The sequence below is a fragment of the Miniopterus schreibersii genome (genome assembly GCF_964146895.1).
Source record: "Miniopterus schreibersii genome assembly, chromosome: 2".
Classification (NCBI taxonomy): Eukaryota; Metazoa; Chordata; class Mammalia; order Chiroptera; family Miniopteridae; genus Miniopterus; species Miniopterus schreibersii.
The window spans coordinates 79960361-79978505 of NC_138102.1; the positions used below are offsets into that span (position 1 = coordinate 79960361).

At 34.4% G+C, this 18145-nt stretch overlaps 1 protein-coding gene across 3 annotated transcripts in view; it reads right to left on the reverse strand.

Annotated features, from left to right (window-relative positions):
* Positions 1-18145, reverse strand: part of COG6 (component of oligomeric golgi complex 6) — a 91671-nt gene that overhangs the window by 11112 nt on the left and 62414 nt on the right. Inside the window, exons 16-19 of one of the 3 annotated variants that reach the window (XM_081128420.1) lie at positions 16764-16871; positions 15622-15675; positions 5439-5467; positions 3960-4039 (exon numbers count right to left, since the gene is read on the reverse strand). In XM_081128420.1, coding sequence (XP_080984546.1) covers positions 3997-4039; positions 5439-5467; positions 15622-15675; positions 16764-16871 — 234 coding nt within the window. In that variant the 3' untranslated portion in view covers positions 3960-3996. Of the gene's footprint in view, positions 1-3959; positions 4040-5438; positions 5468-10818; positions 10969-15621; positions 15676-16763; positions 16872-18145 lie in introns of those variants that run through there. The other 2 variants (XM_081128418.1, XM_081128419.1) reach the window with 2 other exon arrangements.

An 18145-nucleotide genomic window follows, 5' to 3' on the forward strand; every position in this document is an offset into this window, starting at 1 on the left:
ATTTGCTAAAACACAGCATCCATTGATGATAAAACTTTTAGCAAAGTGAGAATAAAAAGAACATACTCTCAACATAATAAAAACCACATATGACAAACCTACAGCCAACATCATACACAAAAGTGAAAAGCTAAAAGTGTTTTCCTTAAGATCAGAAATCAGATAAGGATGTCCACTTTCACCACTTTTATTCAACATAGTTAGAAGTCATAGAGTAGCCAGACAAGAAAAAGTAAAATGCATCCAATTTGGAAAGGAAGAAGTAAAACTGTCATTATTTGCAAATGATAGGATACAATATATAAAGAATCCTAAAGACTCCACCCACAAAACTATTAGAATAAGAAATGAATTTGGTTAAGTAGCAGGATACAAAATTAATATTCAGAGAACAGTTGCACTTTTATACACCAATAACAAACTATCAGAAAGAGAAATTAAGGAAACAATCCCATCTACAATTGCATAAAAAATACATAGGAATAAATTTAACCAAGGAGGTTAAAAGACCTGTACTTGGAAAACTATAAGACATTGAAGAAAGAAATTAAAGAAGACACAAATAAATGAAATACCGTGCTCATGGATAAGAAGAATTAGCATCATTAAAATGTCCATACTATTCAAAGTAATCTACAGATTCAATGCAATCAAAATACCAAATATCATTTTTCACAGAACTAGAGCAAATAATCCTAAAACTTATACAAAATCACAAAAGACCCAGAACAGTCAAGGCAATCTGGAGAAAGAAGAACAAAGTAGGAGGTATCATACTGTCTGGTATCAAATTAGGCTATAGTAATCAAAGCAGCATGTACTGGCATAAAAACAAATACAAAGATCAATGGAACATAATAGAGAAGCCAGAAATAAGCCTACATAGTCAAACAATCTTTGACAAAGGAGGCAAAAATATACAATAAGATAAAGACAGTTTCTTCAATAAATAGTGTTGGAAAAACTGCACAGACACATGCAAAAGATACACCTGATAAGGGGTTAATATCCAAAATATCTAAGTAACTCATACAACACCAAAAAGACAAACAATCCAATTAAAAATAGGGCAAAGGGCCTGAATAGATATTTCTTCAAAGGGTATACAGGTGGCCACGAGACATATGAAAAGATGCTCAACATCACTAATCATGACAGAAATGCAAATTAAAACCACAATGAGATATCACCTCATATCTGTGAGAATGGCCATCATTAATAAATCAACAAACAAATGTTGGCAAGAATGTGGAGAAAAGTGAACCCCTGTGCACTGTTGGTAGGGTTATAAATTGATGCTGGCACACACAAAAAATAGTATGGAGGTTCCTTGAAAATTTAAAAATAGAACTACCTACCATATGACCCAGCAATTCCACTTTTGGGTATCTATCCAAAGAAACCCAAAACGCTAATTTGAAAAGAAATATGCATCCCTATATTCTTTGCAGCATTATTTACAATAGCCAAGATAAGGAAGCAACCTAAGTGTCCATCAATAGATGACTGAATAAAAAGTGGCAAATAAATACAGTAGAATATTACTCAGCCATAAAGAAGAATGAAATATTCCCAGGTGTGCAACAACACAGACAGAGAAAAACAAGTATCATATCATTCACTTATATGTAGAAACTAAAAAAATAATAAATCAACAAGCAAAATAGAAACAAACTCATAGATGCAGAAAATAAACTGATGGTCACCTAATGGAAGGAGAACCTCCGAGATGGGTGAAAAAGGTGAAAGGGATTAAGATGGACAAACTGTCCATTATAAAAATAACCATGGAGAGGTGAAGTACAGCATATAGGTAATATAGTTAATAATATTCTAATAACTATGTATGCTGTCAGATGGGTACTAGACTTGTAGGGAATATCAGTTCATAAGGTATATAAATGTGTAATCACTATGTTGTACATTGAAACTAATATAATATTGTATGCCAACTGTAATTGAACAATATATTTTAAAAGAGAGATATCCCTGAGCTTAAGGATATGTCTTTTTTTTTAAAAAATGTATCTTTATTGATTTCAGAGAGAGGGAGAGGGGGAGAGAGAGACAGAAACATCAATGATGAGAGAGTCATCATTGATCGGCTGCCTCCTGCACCCCCGACTAGGGAGGGATTGAGCCCGCAACCCGGGCATGTGCCCTGACTGGGAATCAAACCTTGATCTCCTAGATCATAAGTTGATGCCCAACTGCTGAGTCATGCCAGCCGGGTTGATACCTGTTTTTCTACAGTTTTGTACTGGTTTGTAGGATCTCGCTCTACATTAAGGATAACTGTCTGTTACGTAATTTGCAAATATTATTCCATATTATTTTTTGTATTTTAACTTAGTTTATATTGCCTATCTCTATAAAAATGTTTAAAATGTTAAGGAGCCAAATTTGTACATTTTTTCCTTTATGGCATCTGGGCTATATGCCAATCTTTAAAATATATTAAAATTTCCCCTCAATCATTACATTATGAAAAGAAAATGGTATAGTTTATATATTTTATATTTACTGATGCTTCAAACAACTCAACATTCACATACTACATACTGAAATATGGCTAAATCTAAAATAATTAAATGTATTTTGTTCAAAAATTAAGTAATTGCCCGGCCGGGCGTGGCTCAGCTATTGAGCATCGACCTAGAATCCAGGCGATCAGGGTTCGATTCCCAGTCAGGGCACATGCCCGGGTTGCGGGCTGCAGCCGATCAATGACTCTCATCATTGACATTTCTGTCTGTTTCCCTCTCCTTTCCTCTCTCTGAAATCAATAAAAGATATATTTGAAATATCTATCTATCTATCTATATATATATATATATATATATATGAAAAAATTAAATAATTTAAGAATGACACACAAACAATTTGAGCCATGGCAAAGCAGAGTTTCTTTTCTCAGGTCCTCAGAATTCTGGTTATGTAGATAGTATGAAATATTTTAGAATAATATATAAAATTTAAAAAATTAAAATAATTTACTCTAACCACACCTAATACGGTACTTCCCTATGTCTTACAGAAAAATGGACCATGCCATTTTCAGCCAATTCTAACCAATATTAAATTCTTCCGCATGTTGAGGCAAAATCTGTCTCCTTACTTTATTTATTGCCATAAGCCTACTCTAGAACAACAGAAAACAAGTGCAGTGCACCACCTCTGTGCCACTCTATCCTTTTAGATATTCGAAGTATTTTCTTCAAGTTCAACAGTTCTTTCCTTAGTGTACCTTTTAATATAAATATTTATTCACCTAATAGACCCATTATATTATAATCTCCATGGAGACAGTGCAACTGTCTTTTAAATCTTAATCCTGAATGCCTGCTATAAAGAAAGCACTTAATACACAGCTGGTTGAATGAAAAGAAAAGAAAAAATAAAAGGACAGCTGTGGCCTAATTTCTTACTTGTGGACAATTATGATGTGTTAACTTTTTTTTTAAATCAAGAAACTCAGACAGTATTATTTCTCAGTTTCTTCTAACTGTGATATCTTAATGTTTTAATGTATACAGTTCTTTGTCCTGAACACATTCCTGATAAATATACAGTACTGAACATTTTTATAATATATCTACAGAAATGGCATAGGTCCAAAACAGTCTATAAAGTAGCTTATCTGCATGGCACAATGACTATTCCATGTCATTCTGACATGTTTGTTAATATAAGGGAACGTGGTATTATGGCTACACAGCTCCAATTATATTCATGTTCATTTAAAAAATCATTCACTAAATAGAGATTTTGGAATTACATACATGCAAGGAATAAGTACAAATCTCTTAGAGGTGCTGAGGCAGAAAAAAAGGTTAAGAACTACAGATCTTCAATGGTAAGTCTCCTATTCATGAAAATAATTTTTTTTCAAAGAAATGTGCTTGATATTTAAAAATATGTGAATCTTTACCGACTAATTGGGACCAAAATATACTTACTTCACTGTGGCACTTAGAAGGAAGTTAATCTGTGGCATTAACAGGTTGTCTGGTGCTGATAGATAACGATCAAACTGAACCTAAATGAAACAGAGAAATGTAAAACAAACTGCATATATTTCCTAACAGACATCTCAAATATATCACCATATCTTTCTTTTAAATTTATCTTTATTGCTGAAAGTATTACAGATGTCCCCTTCTTTTCCTGCATTGACCCCTACACTCCACACCTGCCCCTTGTGTAGGCCTTCACCTCACTATTGTCTGTGTCCATGGGTTACGCATATATGCATATAAGTTCCCAGGGGTTAATCTCTCCTGACCCCCACCTGCCTCTGCTTCCCTATATTATCTTTTAAGGGTTAAATCTTAGGCAAAATCCCATATTCCAAATAACAAGTTATTTGTGATCAAAATGATAAGTTATTTCCTTAAAAATTCTAACTAAACTCCCTAAAAGTGTCAACTTTTTAAAGTAGTCAATATCCAGCAATACCTGCTTTTAAAATTCTGAACCTTAGCCATTAATCTTCATTTCCCTCACCAAGCTTTTGAGCAATTTTAACAAAAAGTAAAGTCATCAGATTTTAAGTCTACTTTACTTTCTTTAAACCATTGTATTTGTTACTTATTCACTCAACTAATATTTATCAAACACCTACTATTACAAAGGTACTATATTAGGTAATGTAAATATAATGGTGAGTCAAAGTGGACAGTCCCTAGCATCAAAGAGCTAGTGGCCTAGTAAGATGGGTAGTAAACAAATAATAATGTAAATAAATATGTATTTACAAATTGTGTTAAATGCTATGAAGGAAGAAACCAAAGTACTATAAAAGCATAAATCGGAAGGACTGACCTATTCTGTATGTTTGGCAAAAGCATCTCTGAGGAAAGGTGATTTTAAGTAAGATCTCAAGAATAGACATTAAGTACGTGTGTGTGGTGGGAGTTCAGGGAGTAAGGATAGCATGTATGAAGGCTTAAGGAGAGAAAGAGAAGAGCTAATAGTTAATGTTCAACTTGCATGCTTTTTCAAAGGATTTTAATTCTGACTATAAAAGCACTAGGAAACCACTGAAGTAAGGGAGTAATCTGGCCAAAGCAAGAAAGAATGTAATGAAAGATTGTAATGGTAGTTGCAAGGACAACAAATAGGGAGCTACTACAGCATCTTAGTCTATAAGGGAAATGAAGACAAGAGAAATGTGAGAGAATTAAAGAGTAAAGTTATCAAGATTTGGTTAGTGATAGGATGAAGGGACTGACTCCCAGATTTTGGATCTGTATAATTTAATTCACAGTATTATCACAACTCATAATTGTATAGTTTAGATGTTTATTTAGTTGTGTAATGGCTGCATCCTTTACTAAATCATATCTCTTTTCATCCCAATTCTTAGTATGTTGCCTAGAAAACAGTAGATACTTGGTCAATAACTGTTGAAATAATAAATAGATAGATGCTCTTACCATTGTGAGTTAAGAACACTTGGAAGAATCTGGGATTGGGGGTGGAATAGGAAGAGTTAGAAGAGTTCAGTTTTAGAGATGATGAACTGAAGTGTCTTTGAAACATCCAAGTGGAGGCAACAGACAGTTATATATAAAATGAAAGATCACATATAAAACTCAATCAAGATTTTGTTTCTTTAATGACACATAAGATATTCAAGATAATTATTCTCGCCCTGGCTGAGTGGCTCAGTTGGTTGGAGCATTCTCCTGTACACCAAGAGGCTGTAGGTTCCATTCCAGTCAAGGCACGTTTCTAGTCTGTGGGTTTGAGCCCTGGTCAGGGTGTGTACAGGAGGCAACTAATCAATGTTTCTCTCTCTCTCTCTAAAAAGTCAATAAAAACATATCCTCAGGTGAGGATTAAAAGAAGAATTATTTTCAAAGTTAAAAAATAAGGCAAATAAGAATTTGTAAGGGATTTAAATATATTTTATGGGTTTATATTATGGACTGGATATGTGTTGGGTAGAAGAAACAGGGAGGAAACACATTTATTGAGCACTAACTATGGTTGCTTATCTTTGTGTAGACATATGAGCTCATTTTTGGAAGGTAAATACCTTAAAGTGGAATTACTGGGTAATATAGCAACTGTATATTTAACTTTTTAAGAAACTTATCTTTTTAAATAAGTCTAAAATGTATTCATTTTCATTTATTTTTATTTGAATGTTTTAGAGTCAAATGTTTTGCATTTCTAAGTTTTGATTTTATAATTCACATACAGAGGTTATAACTGTTACTTCTATATATATCTTTTATCATGACATAATGTTCCTTATTCATCCTATTTAGCGTTTTCAAACTCTACCTTGTCTAATATTAGTATCGTCAGCTAGGCGTTCCTAGCAATTGTTAGGTATACTGGCCCTATCCCTTTATTTTCAGTTAAATTTGTACCTGTAAGGTGATAGATAAGAAAGCCCTGGCATCAAAAAAGACACCTAAGAGAACTATTTATTAAAGTCAAACTGTTTTGGTAATGAGTATATTTGAGCATTTAAACACTTAGGATGGGCAATATAATATAGTAGTTAAGAGCATAAGTACTGGGTTGAATGGGGTTGTTAGGAGGATTAAAGAGTTAACACATGAAAAACATTTAGTAGGCTAAATAAAGTTAACGGCAGTTATTATTCATATTTGGTATTATTACTAGCAGTGTTATTATTGTAAAGCTTCCAAAGGGAATCATCCTGTGAGAGCTAAATGAGTATAATCCAATTGAGGAATATATGTTCATGCAAAGAATATACTTAAGACATGAGCATGCTACAAAAAGTGGTGGTCTTACAGAAAGGGATGTGCTAGCAAGATCTTCACTTGAAAAGTAATAATGTGGAGAATCGGTTGAGTGTGACACTAAAGGGTAATATGTTATTTTAAAATTGGAATCCAATTTTAGGTATCACCTCAGGAAGAATTCAAAAACTAAAAGCCAAAGATCACTGACAATAAGTAGAAAGTCTAGAATAATATAGAGTCTAACCTCTTCATGTCCATCACTTCTGTTTCTCCATTATTAGGTTACAAGTAAAACTCTAAAAATGAAAAAAATCTAAATAGAAATAAAGAGTCTACTAGGGTATAGTAGAATATTACTACAAATGTATGTCTTGGTCAGACTTCCTTAGTAGAATAGATACAGGTGCAATCATTACTGGAGCCAATGTGAATACAGCATATCAAGAGATTTAAAAATATCACCCAAAGACATAGAAAAAAATTAAGAATGATGTTTCAAAAAGCAGCACAAGAAATACGGTTCGTTAACTACAAGAGAGCTTGCATAACACTGTCATGCGATATCTAAACAGAAATTTTTAAGTTCAGAAAGAACTGCCACAAAATATTCAAAATGATATGAAAAAGGATCTACCACCAAGACTACTCTACCCAGCAAGGATATAATTTAAAATTGAAGGAGAAATAAAGGGCTTCTAAGACAAGAAAAAGCTAAAGGAGTTAATCAGCAACAAACTATTATCATAAGAAATGTTAAATTTCTTTAAGAAGAAGAGGGGAAAAAAAGAACATAAACATAAGTAATAAAATGGCAATAAATATGTACCTATCACTAATGATTTTAAATGTAAATGGTTTAGCCCCAGTTGGGTGGCTCGGTTGGAGTGTCATCCCATACGCCAAAAGGTTGTGGGTTCCATCCTGGGCCAGGGCACATACCTAGGTTGTAGGTTCGATCCTCAGTCAAGGCACCTATGGGAGGCAACTGATCGATGTTTCTCTCTCACATCGATGTTTCTGTTTCCCTCTCTTTCTCTCTCTTTCTCATCCTCTTTCTCTAAAGTCAAGAAAAATATATCCTTGGGTGAGGATTAAAAAATAAAATAATAAAGCAAATGCTCCAATCAAAAGACATTGGGTTGCTGAATGAGTAAGAAAACAAGACCTATATATATGCTGTCTACAAGAGAAGCGACTCAGATCGAAAGACACACAAATTGAAGGAAAGGAATAAAAAAAAGATATTTCATGCAAATAAAAACTAAAAAAAGCTCAGTTAGTAATACTTACATCAGACAAAATAGACTTTAAAACAAAGGCTATAATAGGAGACAAAGAAGAATAAAAGGATCAATCCAATAAGAGGATATAACCCTTGTAAATATTTGTGGACACAATATAGAAGCACCTGAATATATAAAAGAAAATTTTGATGGACATAAAGAGAGAGAGTAACATTAATACAGTCATAATATAAGGTTTTAATATCCCATTAACATCAATGAATAAATCTTCCAGACAGAAACTCACCAAGGAAAGGAGAGCCTTAAAATGTCACATTAGGTTTGATTCCAAGAGGGTGGTAGATTAAGTGGAAGATACAGTGAGACTCTTCCAGGACTAAACTGGAATACAACTAAAATAGAGAAAAAAAATCCTGAATAATCAATTGAAGACTAGCTGAAGAGAACCTACATAACAAGGATGAAAAGTGGAGACTGCATAGAGACTGGTAAGAAGTGTGGGAGCCCAGGAGGGCAGGCTGAGCTCCCACAGTCAGCAGGTGAAGTTCTCAAGGGATATCTCAGCTGTGGGGGGTTCACAATGATAACTCGGAGGTCTAAGCACCAAGTTGGGTTCCCCAGCCCAGATCACGAAAACTGAGAAAGATGCCCATATAACATTTGGCTGCAAAAAGCAGCACGGTTTCTCTCTGCCAGGGAGAGACAGCTGAAATGCAGGCACCCACTTAAAGGAACAATGAAGAAAATTTCATGTGCAGCCACTAACCTTGGGCTCTGGCACAGGGAGGGCAAAGTGATCTAGAACTGTGTAAGGAGAACCCAGAGGTGCTGAGAAAAGAACTCGGAGGGCAGCTATCTGGATTCCTGTGCTGAGTTATTACCCCATAATAAATAGGACATATTTCTTAAGCAGACCTTTTCCATCCAGGAGGTTTTTGCCTGGAGGGGGAAGCAACTGCCCCACCCTGTCGGGAAACCTCTTGAACCATCCAGTGGAATTTATGCCTTGCTGCAGTCTACAGCCTGAGGCTCATTAAGAAACTCAGACTATCAATCAGCCTACAAAGTAACAATCAGCCCACAGGCAAAGGTAAATCACTATGTGCTTTGAGTATTTGCCAGACCTGCTTCTGGAAGTGGGACACGGAAAAGTAGACCTTGGTGTGCATCTTGGCCCTTTACAAACTCACTCAGCCCCAGCTAAGACAGCCACAAGCTATGGATCTTTGATAGCTCCAACTAGGGTACTCAAGGCCACTCACAAATAGCGTGTGACACTGGCATGCGCCAGAGACTCTCCAAAAGTCTGGGAGTCCTAGCAGATCTACCTAATACATAGAAACAACTAAAAAAGGCAGCCAAAATGGGGAGACAAAAAAAAAACAAGCTGCAAATGAATGAACAAGAGAATTCTTGAGAAGAGCTAAATGAAATGGAGATAAGCAATCTATCAGACATAGAGTTCAGAATACTGATTGTAAGAATGCTCAACAGCATAAGAAAAGACATGGAAACAATTAAGAAAATGAAGAATGACATAGCAGAAATAAAGAGTACACTGGAAAGAATAAACAGCAGATTAGAGGAAGCTGAGGATTGAATCAGAAGACAGGGCACAAAAAAATCACTCAATCAGAGATCCAAAAAGAAATAAAAATCAGGACAGGTAAAGGAAGCTGTAGAACATCATAATACATAACAATGCTCCCGTAATAGGAATGCCAGAGGGGAAGAAAGTAAGCAAGGGATAGAGAAACTGTTTGAAGAAATAATGGCAGAAAACTTCCCTAACCTGGTCAAGAAAAAAGTAACACAAGATCAGGAGGCACAAAGAGTCCCAAGCAAGAGGAATCCAAAGAGGCCTACACATAGACACATCATAATTAAAATGCCAAAAATTCAAGAGAAAGAATCTTAAAGATAGCCAGAGAAAAGTGATTTCTTGCCTACAAGTATGCTCCTTTAAGGCTATCAGCTGATTTCTCATCAGAAACTCCACAGGCCAGAAGGGAATGGCATGAAGTATTCAGGTAATGAAAAGCAAGGGTCTGAAAGAAGAACTACTGATAAAGAATAACTACTTTATTTTATTTCATTCAAAATAAATGGAGAAATAAAGAGCTTCCCAGACAAAAAAGGTTAAAAGAGTTTATTGCCACCAAACCAGCATTGCAGGAAATGTTAAAGGAACTGCTATAAAAAGTAGAAATAGAGAGAGAAACAGGGGTACAAAGAATTAATACAGCAATAAATAAGTACCTACCAATAATATTAAATGTAAATGGATTAAATGCTCTAATAAAAAGACACAGAGTAGCTAAATGGATAAGAAAACATGACCCAAATATATGCTGTCTACAGAACACCCACCTCAGAACAAGACTCACACAGGATGACAGTGAAGGGGTGAAAAATTTTTTTCCATACAAAAGGAAATGAAAAAAAACTGGGGTAGCAATACTCATATCTGACAAAATAGACTTCAAAATGAAAGCCATAACAAGAGACAATGAAGGTCACTACACAGAACTAAAGGGATCAAACCAACAGGAGGATATAACACTGGTAAGCATATAAGCACCCAATATAGGAGCACCTAAATATATAAAAAAACTTCTGGAGGACTTTAAGGAAGAGATTGCCAGCAAAATAGTCACAGTAGGGGACTTTAACACCCCAGTAACTTCACTGGATAGATCTTCTAGATAAAAAGTGAACAAGAAAACAGTGATCCTAAACAACACACTAGATCAGATGGAATTAATTGACATTTACAGAACACTGCACCCCAACGCTGCACACGGGACATTCTCAAAGACTGACCACATGTTAGGACACAAAACAAGTCTCTACAAGTTCAAGAAAACTGAAATCATATCAAGCATCTTCTCAGATCACAATGGCATGAAAGTCGTGAAACATAAAAATCCTAGAAGAAAATGTAGGCAGCAAAATCTCAGACATCTCTCGTAGCAGTATGTTTGCTGATGCATCTCCTAAGGCAAGGGAAACAATGAAGAAAATAAACAAGTGGGACTACATCAAAATAAAAAGATTCTGCACAGTAAAAGAAACCATCACCAAAATGAAAAGAGATCCCACTGTATGGGAGAACATATTTGCCAATGACATCTGACAAAGGGTTAATATCCAAAATATACAAGAAACTCATACAACTTAACAAAAGGAAGAAAACCCAATTGAAAAATGGGCAAAGGATCTAAATAAACACTTCTCCAAAGTGAATATACAGATGGCCAAGGGATATGTGAAAAAATGCTCAAAGTCACTAATCATCAGAGAGATGCAAATTAAAAATGACAATGAGATATCACCTCACACCTGTCAGAATGGCTACCATTTACATGTCAACAAATGACAACTGCTGGCAAGGTTGTGGCGAAAAGGGACCCCTGGTACATTGCTGGTGGGAATACAGACTGGTGCAGCCACTATCGAAAACAGTATGGAGTTTCCTCAAAAAATTAAATACGGAACTGCCTTTTGACCCAGTGATCTCACTTCTAGGAATATATCCTAAGAAACCCAAAACACCAATCAGAAAGAACTCATGCACCCCTATTTTCATAGCAGTGCAATTTACAATAGCTAAAATCTGGAAACAGCCCAAGTGCCCATCAGTAGATGTGTGGATAAAGAAGCTGTGGCACATTTACACCATGAAATACTATGCAGCTGTAAAAAAGAAGGGTCTCTTATCACTTGGGACAACGTGGATGGACCTGGAGATTATTGTGCTAAGCGAAATAAGCCAGTCAGAGAAAGACAAGTATAATATGATCTCACTCATGGGGAATATAATGAACAAAACAAACATGATTAAAACAAATCCAGAGACACAGAAGTGTGGAACAGACTGACAAATCTCAGAGGGAAAGGGCTGGGGCAGTGAGTAGGGAGAGATTAATCAAAGAACTTATATACGCATACATGCATAACCCATGGACACAGACAAATAGTGTGGAGAAGGCCTGAGGAATGGGTAGATGGGGGGTGGAGGGGATCAATGGTAGCAGGAAAGGCGACATCAGTAATACTTTCAACAATAAAGATAAATTTATAAATATATATATCACATTAGGCCATATTAATTTAATTGATATTCTCAGAGCATTTTACATGAAAACAGTAGAATATACATTCTTTTCAAGTGCACATGGAACATTTTCCAGCACAGACCACACGTTAAGCTACAAAAGAAGTTTCAATAAATTTTAAAAGATTGAAATCATGTGCAGTATCTTCTCTAACACAGTGGTTTGAAAACAGAAATAATCTGAAAAAACAAGAGATAATCTGAAAGAAAAACCACACAAACACATGGAGGGTAAATAACATGTTATTAACAAGGAATGTGTTAACAATTAGAAAAAAAAGAAATCAAAAAATGCCTTGAGACAAATGAAAATAAAAACTCTAAAACTCAAAATCTATGGGACACAGAAAAAGCAGTCCTAAAAGGGAAATTCATAGCTATACAGGCCTACCTCAAAAAACAAGAAAAATCTCCAATAAATAATCTAAAGTTACACCTAAAGAAACTATAAAAAGAACAAACAAAGCCCTAAGTGAGTAGAAAGGAAATAATAAAGTTCAGAGTAAAAATAAACAAAATTGAGTCCAAAAATAATACAAAGAAATTTCAACTAAACCAAAGGCTGGTTGGTTCTTTGAAAAGATAAAAAAGATTAATAAACCTTTAACCAGACTTGTCAAGAAATAAAAATAAAAAAAGGGAGAAGCCATGTAAATAAAATCAGAAATAAAATAATACAGATGACAACCGAAACCACAGAAATACAAAGGATTATAAAAAACGTAATGTGAACAATTATATGTAAAAAACTGGGCAATCTGGAAAAATGGATAAATTCCTAGAAATATACAATCTTCCAAATCTGAATCAGGAAGAATCAGAGAATCTGAACAGATGAGCAAAACAGAAGCTGTGATAAAAACAAAACACTCTCAACAAACAAAAGTCTGGAATGGATGGCTTCACAGGTGTATTTTACCATACATACAGAGAAAAACTAACATCTTTCTCAAACTATTCCAAAAAGTAGTTTGAGGGAGGGAAGAATATCAAGCTCATTTTACGAGGCCAGCATTATCCTAATTCCAAAACCAAATAACAACACTAGAAAGAAAGAGAATTATAAGCCAATATTTCTCATGAATATAGATACAAAAATCCTCAACAAAATACTAGCACACTGGATCCAATAATAGAGATGATCCCACCATGATCAAATGGGACTTATTCCAGGGACTCAAGGTTGGTTCAATATCCACAAATCCATAAGGTGACACATCACATAAACAAAACGAAGTTTAAAAATCACATGATTATGAGTAGATCCAGAAAGAGCATTTGATAAACTCCAGCACTAATTTAGGAAAATAACTCTCAGCAAAGTGGAAATATAGAAAAAATACCTCCACATAATAAAGACCATTATGAGAAACCCACAGCTAACATCATAGTAAACAAGAAAAAACTAAAAATGTTTCCCTTTAAGATCACTTTCCCCACTGTTATTCAACATAGTATTGAAAATCTTAGCCATAGCAATTAGATAAGAAAAAGAAATAAAAGGCATCCAAATTGGAAAGAAATAAGTAAAACTGTCATTATTTGAAGATAATATGATACTGTATATAGAGAACCCTAAAGATTCCATCAAAAAACTACTAGAACTAATAAATAAGTTCAGTAAAGTAGCAACATGCTAAATAAATATTCAAAAATTGGTTGAAATTTTATACACAAATAATGAACTATCAGAAAGGGAAACTAAGAAAACAATCCCATTTACAATTGCAAAAACAAAAAACAAAAAAAAACCTAGGAATAAATCTAACAAAGGAGGCCAAAGACCTGTAGTCAAAAAATTATAAGACACTGAAGAAAGAAACTGAAAAAGATACAAATAAATGTAAGCATATGTATACTGTGCTCATGGATGGGAAGAATAAATATTGCTAAAATGTCCATACTACCAAAGCAATCTACAGATTCAATGCAATCTCCATCAAAATACCAATGGTGTTTTTCACAGATCTAGAACAAATAATCCTAAAATTTATGTGCCACCTGATATACAACTATAGTACAAGGCTATTATAATCAAAAGAGTATGGTACTGGCATAAAAACAGTGCCACAGATAAGTGGAAGAGAACAGACAGAGTCAGAAATAAACCCACACCTATGTGACCCAAAAATGCCTGAAAAAGAAGGCAAGAACATACAATGAGTTAAAGACAGTCTGCTCAATAAGTGGTGCTGGGAAAACTGAACAGATATATGCCAAAAAAAAAAAAAAAATTAAGCTAGACTCCTTCTTACATCATATAACGAAAAATCAAAATGGATTAAAGACTTAAGTGTAAGAATCAAAACCATAAAACTCCTAGAAGAATAAAAAGAAAATCTCTGACATTACTCTTAGCATTCTTTTTTTAACATATCTCCTCCAGAAAAGGAAACAAAAGGAAAAATAAACAAATGGAACTACATCAAACTAAAAGGTTTTTGCACAGAAAAGGAAACCATCAACAAAATGAAGAGAATGGGAGAAGATATTTGCCTATCATATTTCTGATAAGGGATTAATATTCAAAATTTATGAAGAACTCATACCACTCAACACCAAAAAACCTCACATAATCCAATTAAAAATAGGCAGACGACTAAAACAGACACTTCTCCAAAACTAACAATATACAGATAGCCAATGTTCAATGTCACTAATAATTAGAGAAAAGCAAATTAAAACTGCAATGAGATATCATCTCACTTCTGTCAGAATGGTTCTTATCAATTAATCAACAAAAAACAAGTGTTGGTGAGGATGTGGAGAAAAGGGAACCCTCTGCACTGTTGGTGGGAATGCAGATTGGTGCAGCCACTATGGAAAACAGTATGGAGGTTACTCAAAAATTTAAAAATGGAACTGCCTTGTGACCCAGTGATTCCACTTCTGGGTACATAATGGAAAAAAAATAAAACACTAATTCAAAAGAATATATGCACCCCTATGTTCATTTCAGTGTTATTTACAATAGCCAAGACACAGAAGCAACCCAAATGGATAAAAAAGTTGTGGTATATTACTTGGCCATAAAAAAGAACAAAATCTTAAAATTTGCAACAAAATGGAGGGATTTAGAGAGTGTTATGCTAAGTGAGATAAGTCAGACAGAAAACAACAAATATCATATGATTTCACTCATACATGGAATCTAAAGAATAAAATAAATGAACAAACAAAACAGGAACAGACTCAAAGATACAGAAAACAGACTGCTGGTTGTCAGAAAGGAAGGATATTGAGGGGATGGTTGAAAAAGGTGAAGGTATTAAGAAGTACAAATTGGTAGTTACAAAACAGTCATGGGGATGTAAAGTACAGCATAGGGAATATATTGTAATAACTATGTATCATGACAGGTGGATCATTTTGTAAAGTATATGACTGTCTGTTCGCTATGCTGTACACCTGAAACTAATACAAAATAATACTGAATGTAAACTGTAATTGAAAAATGAAATTAAAATAAAAATTTAAAAAGAATAATGTTCCATAAGGAAAACTATATTGAAATGCTTTATTATGCACTTACCATTGCAGCCTTCAGTGCCACAGAATCTAGGTTGGGAAAATTAGCTAAAGAACCCTAAAATAAAAATAAACAGAAAAAGAAAAAGAAACAAGATGTAAAAAACATGCTATGCATTTTTGTTCATTTATAAAACATAGTCCATTAGTGAACTGCCCACATTTGGAGATTTAGCTTATTTCTAAAGAACTCAAGTATCATCTCTTCAACCTCAATTAGAGTAGGGACAATGATTTGTTCATTTTTTTATAAGTAGCAAAAAGGCACTCAATAATAGTTGTTGGAGGGAGTAAAAAGCACATATGTTTATTAACAATGGAAAAATCAGGATATCTCAGATTTATTTATAAGCAAAAAAAAAAGGCAATTAGGCACTTAGAAAATGGCAATGAGACATGGAGGCTTTATGGGTTTAACTGATAATTTTAGATAGTATAAAAACAGCAGAATTGGTTCCTTCTGATAGAAATTTGCTTTCTACTTTATCAAAAGAAAAAATTTAGAACTTGTGATTTTTGACAGCTTCATTTAAGAATTCCTGGAATATAAAATAGTCTTCATGTAGATGTCATTTAAAAGAGTTATTTGCTTTTTAAAGAAAGATGCTTACCTGGTTTTCAAGGGTTTCTATCACTCCTTTTTCTAGTTCTACTGGAGTTCTATTACTTAACATGATGATATGCTGGTCCCAGAAGTATTTACCTTTCCAAAGTAATATATCATGATTTGCTAAATTAAGAAAGGAATGGCTGCTATTTATATAGTAATGTACATGTTCAATTAACTGAAAGAGATATAGGACCCTAAAAAAATTCCCAGAATGAATACTCTTTATATACTTTATATGAATTTTTGTATATTTTCATTACTTTTAACCCAAACTATCTGTGATAAAAAGGATAGTTCATAGTTTGGGGCACTCAGGTAATCATCTAAGAACTATACATGTATTATCTCACTTAATCCTAGAATAACCCTATGAAACACATCCTCCAAACTACAGAAGAGGAAACAGAGGGATACGTCATTTTCTGAGTGAAAAATAGCTCTAAAGTGGCAGAGCCAAGATTCAAACCAGAGTCTAGCTCTAGAACGCATACTCTGAACTGATATATTTCTCTAATTAGGAACATCCACGTGCTTACCTGTTCAGGTTTATGCTGCTGTATGGTGTTATAGATGTAACTCAATCCTGCTCTAGTTAAAACATAAGAAGCTTGCTCATTTATAAGTGTGTCCAAATGTGCTTCAATCTAAAATAAAACACAATAAAAAGAAAATATTTCAAAAGAGATATGAGACTGAGGAGAGTAGAAGACTACCTGCAGTCTTAGTTCTTCACCGTGGGGCTGTTCCTTGAAGTGGCTCTAACACCAGACTATCGGCCACAGGGACTGCTTCTGTAACAAAGGCTCTTCCTTCCCCTAAAGAGGAAGTCCTTCTTCAAAAAGGAGAGAAAATCTTACTTTCAAAGATGATAATCAAAAAGGATTTCAAAAATTTTGAGTTGCTTCTCAGCTCTTTTAAAAGCCAGTAATAAGCAAAAGAAAAACAAACACACACACTAACAAACAACAATGTAAACTAAAACGCTTAGTAAGAATTCTGGGAAGATAAGGGCCTGATATTCTTAACCTCCTCACTCCCTCACCTTCCCAACTTGCTGGACTGACTCCATCAATCAAATATGCCATCTGGAAAAACCTGAAGTAAATCCCATTGGGGCTGTAAGTTCTCCTGAGGAGAAAGTAGGTATTGGGACAACAGGGGAGAGTTGACCCAAATGACATTTGGTCAAAGATATCAGATTCAAGAACTGCCTAAGACTCAGCTAGCAGAAATTACTTGTATGTGCTCATCTGCTTTGTGCTCTTTGGGAAGCCATCTAACACTAATGTAGGCAGAAGCCACAGAAGAGAATCACCCTACAGGTTTGAAGTATTCCCTAGTAGGAAGAAGTCTGCTGCTCCCTTATTTTACTTAGTACAGGCCTGAGAGTATGGAGGTCTTCCTTCTACTCCTCCCCAGAAAGTTCCGTAAGTTTTACCATTTTGTTTGCCAATGACACTGTACACTACTAACTGTGCTGTTACTATCTGAATATTTGCCATTGTCTAAGTAACTTCAATAGCTGAGCCCTTCCCCATAAAAAACTTACAACTGTTTAAAAGAGGTGAGTAGGTTTTAAGAGGACACTCATCTGAATAATCAGAACAGGTATCTCTTCTTGGGGTAACACTATTGAAAGACAGAGTACTTTTAAGTAATTTTCCAATAAGTCTAGTAAGTACGGGCTCTAATTTTACTTTTTTAAGTGAATACCCAAAAAAGTAAAATCAGAGTCCGTATTTACTAGACTTATTGGAAATCCAAGAAAAACAAGATGTACAAATGTAACATTTAATGAAAGAGTTACTGATTAGAACCAAATTAGTATCTGAAGGAAAAATTGAAGAAAAGTAACACAGAATAAACATCAGAGAAATAGGTTACAGTGAAGAGGTTTAAAAAGAAATTAGAAGAAAGA